The following is a 6,582-nucleotide window of genomic DNA, read 5'->3' as shown; positions in this document are numbered from 1 at the left end:
CCATTGATGTTTGATTCTATGAAAGATGCCTAAATGTGGTATGTGGCACACTATGATCTTGCCAGTCAATTTCTTATCAGCAAAATTATGAAGTCTGTTCCCAAAGACTTCCAGGCCTCCTAACATTCTTTTAGAAATGTAAAGCAGCCTGGTTACTTGTATATTAGGCAATTCAACAGGTAAGATGTCAACACCGGAGCTTCAAGATGAGGGACTGTGTTATTCCTTGCTATGTAACTAATTACTCCAAGACCTAGTAGCTTAAAATAACCTTTATCACCTCACAGCTTCTGAAGTTCAGGAGTTCAGACATGGCTTAACTGAATCCTCTGCTTCAGGGATTCTCACTGGTTGTACTGAAGGTGCCAACAGGTGCTGCAGTCTACCTCAAAGATCAACTAGAGAGGGATCTATTTTCAAGCACCTTCAAATGGTTGCTGGCAGGATTCAGTTTTTTTGTTGACAGACTGAAAGCCTAGGTTCCTCCAATGCTTAGCTCTTTACCATGTGTTCCTTTTCATAGGGCAGATCAAAACACAGCTGCTTGCTTCACCAGAGCAAGCAAAAAAAATAAAAAATAAGGCAAGAGAGTGCCAGTAGAGGGAAGTCACAGGCTTTTAAGACCTAATATTGGAAGAGACAGCCCATGATTTTTGCCATATTCTGTTCATTAGTAGCCATTCACTAGATCTTCTCCACCCACACTCAATAAAGGGATTACACAAGGGCAGGTATACCAGGAAACTGGGGTCATTGAGAACCACTTCAGAAGATGCCTACCACAGGAGCTACCAGCCAACTTAGACATGGTAAGATCCACATCTAATTCATTGGATCCTTCATAACCCTTTCTACTAGAAGACAATCCAAAAATCTTTGATGTTGATTAGTGATTGAGATGATTTTTCTTTTAGTAAGCATCACTCTAATGTCAACCACCTTGATGGAAGGTTCTTAAATTGTCTCTCTACTGTTGGATTTGATTTTGCTCCCAGGAGAGGAAGGAAAATGTAGAAAACCAGGTAAGTTTTAATTTGTTCTGGGATAAAAGTTAATTCTGAGATCTTTAGAAATTTTAAAATTTAAGTTCTCTGACCTTTAGTTTTCTCATATGTAGTAGGATGGAGTTAATACTGTGTGTGTGAGTTTAGTACTGCTTCTACATAGTAACTGAGACAACATAAGTAAAATCTCTAGCACCTGTCCTAGGGACACAGCTATTAAAGAAATGTGTAGGAAAATCTGGATGACATAAGTGCTGTTTTAAATTTCTTTATAAGAAGAAAATTAGCAAATAATGAAGCTCCTAGACAGTTTTATTTAAGACTTTACATATCTGAATAATCAGTTAAAAAGCAAATGTTCATTTTTAGAGTTGCACAAAAGGAAAATAATAGGGAAAGTAATGGCTGGATTGCCAAATTCATATGATGTGGGGCCAATTTCCATAAATTAAAAAAAAATCTAAGTTTTAGAACCTGGAGCTCCAAAACAGCACTTGTAATTAATACTGTTCTTCAGATTCACAGTTTAAGGAAGTCACTACATTTTATTTCTTGATGTTATAGATTTAACAACATATTGGTAGCAACATGTAACTTCTCACATGGATTAGACATCAAGAGTTTGTGTATATAAACTTAAACACTGAAAATGAATACATTCAGCTATTATGGAACTTATAACAAATACAAACTTGTTAACAACTTTCCAGAAGGCACAAAAGACAGCATTAACAAAGAGTGGTCTTTTGCATCATTTTCAAAAATTCTTCCTTGTTTATTTCTCCATCCCCATCATGATCAGCCTCATCAAGCATTTCCTGTAAAATGAAAGGTAAATAGGATATGTGAAATCTACTAAAAAGGGATGATATAAATGAACATTCAAATACACACTCAAAACCAAATTTTAAATTAATATAACCAAAGTAAGGATATAACTAAAAATTATATAAATTGTATAATTATAAATTATAATTATACAAATAAGTGAAGTTTACCTGAAGTTCATCATCTGTTAAATTTTCCCCTAGTTCCTTAGCAACCCTCTTGATATTGTTCAGTGATATACTTCCTGTATCATCATCATCAAATAATTTGAAAGCCTTCAGTATTTCTTCTTTTTCATCCTTTTCACTCTTTAGAAACAGAAACAACTAAATGTCATTAGTCTTTCATTTATTTATTTGATCAGTCTAGATGCATAGGTGTTTGAGGTCTAAAACAGAAATATAGCAGGTAGACTGAGCTTTATTTACTGCTCTTCTGACTTTTGGCAGTTATTCCAGTGCATTCACATCTGCCCTCAAGGTACTGAAACTCAGGGTTTATTTAAGTGGAAGAGCCACAGAATGACAAAGAGAATCTATCTGTTATTGACCTCAGGTAACTGAGCTCCCTTATCAAAAATGTAAGCTCCAAGACAATAGGGATGTTGTCTCATTCAGTGCTCTCTAGGATTATGCCTGAGAAAAAGAGGCAATAAGTTGCTGATTTCAAGGCTTCAAAATGCTGGCCCCATTCTCTCTATCCAGCCAAATATCCTTATTATTTCCTAACAAAAATCCTCTTCCCACACTGGACAGTCTTCATTACTACCCTGAAAATGTCTTTAATCTTGTTATTCCTATCTGTCTAAATACTACCCATCTTTAAAGATGGGTATATTTTCCTCTGATTGCTCCAGCCAAAAAATGTAGAAGGCTACTGCTTGTATTTCACTGAAAAACAAAATCACTACCATACCATTTTTACGCTCATTATGGCAAAAAATTCTTCAAAACTAATGGTGCCAATTCCTTCTTTGTCAGTTTCAGCTATTATCTTTTTAATTTCTTCTTTCTTCGGCTCAAATCCTAAGGCCCGCATTGCAATCTGAAATAGAAAGTAGATAAGTTATAATAGGCCACAGTCTTATTCCTAGCTCTTAGATTACCTGTTAATTCCTAGAGTCTCTCTTTTTCACTCTGGACTAGCTTAAACCTTGGAGAAGGCAATGGCACCCCACTCCAGTACTCTTGCCTGGAAAAAATCCCATGGATGGAGGAGCCTGGTAGGCTGCAGTCCATGGGGTCTCTAAGAGTCAGACACCACTGAGCGACTTCACTTTCACTTTTCACTTTCATGCATTGGAGAAGGAAATGGCAACCCACTCCAGTGTTCTTGCCTGAGAATCCCAGGGATGGGGGAGCCTGGTGGGCTGCCGTCTATGGGGTCACACAGAGTCAGACACAACTGAAGTGACTTAGTAGCAGCAGCAGCTTAAACCTAGAAAGTCAGGTCAGCATGCTTAGGTTCCAATCTCATGATGGGCTTTGGCCTGTGTGCGTGAGTGCTAAGTCACTTCAGTCATGTCTGACTCTGTGCGACCCTATGGACTGTAGCCCACCAGGCTCCATGGGATTCTCCAGGCAAGAATACTGGAGTGGGTTGCCATGCCCTCCTTCAGGGGACCTTCCCGACTCAGGGATCAAACCTCCACCTCTTATGTCTCCTGAATTGGGAAGCAGGTTCTTTATCACAAGGCTTTGACCTACTCATTCATAAAACAAGAGTAAAATGCTTAATAAGATACTCTTTCGGTTAGTGCAGGCCAGGTCTATACACTAAAGAGGCAGGTGTCTGCACTTAAAAGAGATTTTATATCAAGCTTTCAGAAAGCTACTGTTAATGAAAGACTTAAAGATTGCAACAAATCAATGATAAGGTTTTTCAAATGTTTCAGAATTAGAAGTAATTTCAGAACCTTCAGTTCTTTCACATCTATGGTTCCAGACCCATCAACATCGAATAAATCAAAGGCCTCTTTAATTTCTTGCTTTTGAGTTTCATTCAATTCAATTTTTGCTGCATTTTTTTTCCATTGGTCTGAACTTGGTCTGGATGCCTGTAATACACATGTGGGTGAAAGATAAACTGTGTAACTGGGAGAAGTACCAGAACCAGAATTAATGGACTAACTAAATATAACAGACATAGTCAAGCATCCTATTCCATATAATGAACCTCAAGCATTTTCCCCTTTCCCTTTGCTAACATTTATGCTTTTAGTTATAAATATATATCTTGCTGGAAAGCCTGGTTCTTTTTAACATCTTGGGTTTTTCTTTCAACTTAGTGCCCTTTGAGAAGCAGAAAAGGCAAAGAAGACATGCCAGAATAGTAGATGTTATATGGGAAAAAATTGGCCTTACTTGGTATATCTGAACAGCAGTGTTTAAGACATATTTACTTTCATCTGTGCCTGTATGTCTCATAATAAAATGTGTGAGATATGGTTAATTGAAACATCGTATCTTTTCCCACCTTCTCACATACTTTTCTATACAGCAGACTGGGAAATGAAAAAAATACATTTTTCAGGTTAAAAAAATTACTCCAGGGATCTGGAGAAGAATAAAGGTTGGACCAATTATCAATATCCAGGGAAGATGGAAGTCATCTTCCCGCTTCCTGCCATTTTCTGTTGTAGCCTCATTTCAGTATCTTCTCTTCAGCTCTGGGATAAGAGGCAGTAGTATCAGAGATTCCATGTCGCTGTGTATCTAGACACCAGCTTCACATATCTTAAGAGTTGGTCGTGGTAGCAGCGCATTCTTCATCCCTGGACGGCAGCTACACTGGTGTCGTCTTCAGTAGTTCCAATAGCAGAGGTCGTAGCTTCCCCGTCCAGTTTTTTCAGAGTTCCGGATGTCTCTCCTAGAGGCCCATATTCTTCAACAGTTTTAAAGCCTCTTATTCTCTGTATTCAACTCGTTTCTGGCTAGCGAGTGGTTCCTGTCTCCAACGCCTTTGGTAAGACGGTTGCTGGGGTTAAAGAGGGGAAAAAATAAACTGGAGAACCGCTCTTCCGTTGCTAGAGCTACGGACAGTGCGCTTCTATTCGGCGACGAATGGAGGGGTTACTAAGGACACTCGAGGATAACTTAGAAAGGAGGCGAATAATCCATTTCAAAAACCAAACAAAACTTCCTTATTTCAGGGAGAAACTTCAGTCTCAGCCCCAGTAAGAAGTTGCACTCTCGCACTCACCATGTCTCCAACCGGCGCCCCCGGCGGGCACCTCCCAGCTTTACCCGCCAGCCGAGCTGCCCAACACTAGCTCACCGCCCGCAAACCGTTGCTAAGGCCGCTTTCGCTGATCTCTTCTGCAGCCCCGCCTATCCAGGCTTTTTGCCCCCACTGACTGACAGTTGTTTCACCCAATAGTCAGAAAAGAAGACCCTCGAGGCCCGCCCCCTCTCTCTGGTCTCTACCAGTAGCGTAATGGTCTGCCTTTACCCGCCTACCGTTAAGCGGAACTTTCCCTCTGGTTTCTTAGCAACCAAAACTTAGCCCGCTCAGCTGGGCTCGCTGCGCGCTTGCGCAAAATACGAGGCGTAAGGGAAGGTTCTTTACCCTGGCGTTTTGGCTTCCCAGTGCCAGCCTGACGTCGGCGAGCGTCTCGTAGGGATGGAGACGAGAGCGAGGTTAGTAGGGAGGTGTTTCTACCAAATGGTGAGTCTTTGGTGGAGACGTGAGGGAGCTCTTGTTTCTTATTCTGACCCTTTGGGGCCTGGAGGAAAGGATGAGGCTCTAGGGCCTGGTAAATTGGTCCAGGTTTAGGTTTACCATCCGGCCAGATTACTAGAGTCGAAGGGGACTGCCCTTTGCTTGCGCCGCTAGACGTCCCTCAGCCTCCACAGTGTGCGGGCCTTGACTTTTGTAACTGCTTCCCTCCTCCGTGGTTTGCCGGTATTCCCGCCTAGTTGGCAACATTTCTTTCCAGGAGAGGCGTGCTGTGTGCCTGGGCCCTTGGGATTCACCTGAAAACTCCCAGCATAGGAAAGAGTTTTTACCTGTGTTGTAGCGTTTCTTTGCACTTTGGACTCACGTGTACTCGCTATCAGCCTTTTCTACCGCCCCCCCCCACCCCCAAAACGCACACACACACCACCACCACCACCACCACCACCACCACCACCACCACCAATTATCACATTCAACTGTTCCACTGGGAAGATTTTTTTTTGCCATATTTGGCCGGTTTTCCAACCATGTCCAGCATAGATCCTCACTTGAGTCCAGCATAGGTAGCCTAATAATCCATTTGACTCAGTAACCGTCGAGATTTAGATGTCCAAAGCAAATTCTTGTCCAGAGGGCCAGACTTACTGGTTCAGCCCAGGTCTAAATCTAGTCAGGGGCCAGCTTAAGTTTGGGGGGTAGGAATGAAGAGGTGATAGTCTCTTAAAACTTCTAACGCTTATCTGCTTACACGCCGGGACTCTATACCTCCTGCAGTGTCTTCTCTAGAGTAACTTCCAAAAATCATACTGGATTCTCCAACACTGGGTTCAGAAAGAATTAACTTTTGCATAGGGTTTTCCCTTTATCTCCCTTATCTTCTTGAAGGTAAGGAAAGAAAAATGTGCAAAATATATTCTTGAAGTAATCTCCCAAATCACTTCTATTTCAGTAAGTAGAAACGGCACGTTTTCCAAAGCCAACATCTTGTTTTGTTTACATTATATCCCAGGCACATTACAAGCACTGTAATCATTGACTGGAAAAAAACAACTCATTAGGATTCTGGAAAATA

The 6,582-nt window shown here is 41.2% G+C and overlaps 1 protein-coding gene across 1 annotated transcript; it reads right to left on the bottom strand.

Moving 5' to 3' along the window:
- Positions 1-1,732: 1,732 nt before the first annotated feature.
- Positions 1,733-6,315, bottom strand: LOC138093537 (centrin-4). Its single transcript, XM_068989605.1, has 5 exons — positions 6,259-6,315; positions 3,748-3,888; positions 2,748-2,876; positions 2,003-2,140; positions 1,733-1,822 (listed from the first exon to the last, which is right to left on the bottom strand). The coding sequence occupies exons 1-5, from the start codon at positions 6,313-6,315 to the stop codon at positions 1,733-1,735; spliced, it is 555 nt and encodes a 184-aa protein (XP_068845706.1).
- Between the last annotated feature and the right edge of the window lie 267 nt (positions 6,316-6,582).

This window comes from Capricornis sumatraensis, chromosome 17, assembly GCF_032405125.1.
Source record: "Capricornis sumatraensis isolate serow.1 chromosome 17, serow.2, whole genome shotgun sequence".
Lineage (NCBI taxonomy): Eukaryota > Metazoa > Chordata > Mammalia > Artiodactyla > Bovidae > Capricornis > Capricornis sumatraensis.
The sequence above is the reverse complement of the archived record's forward strand: the minus strand, read 5'-3'. Positions and strand labels throughout refer to the sequence as shown.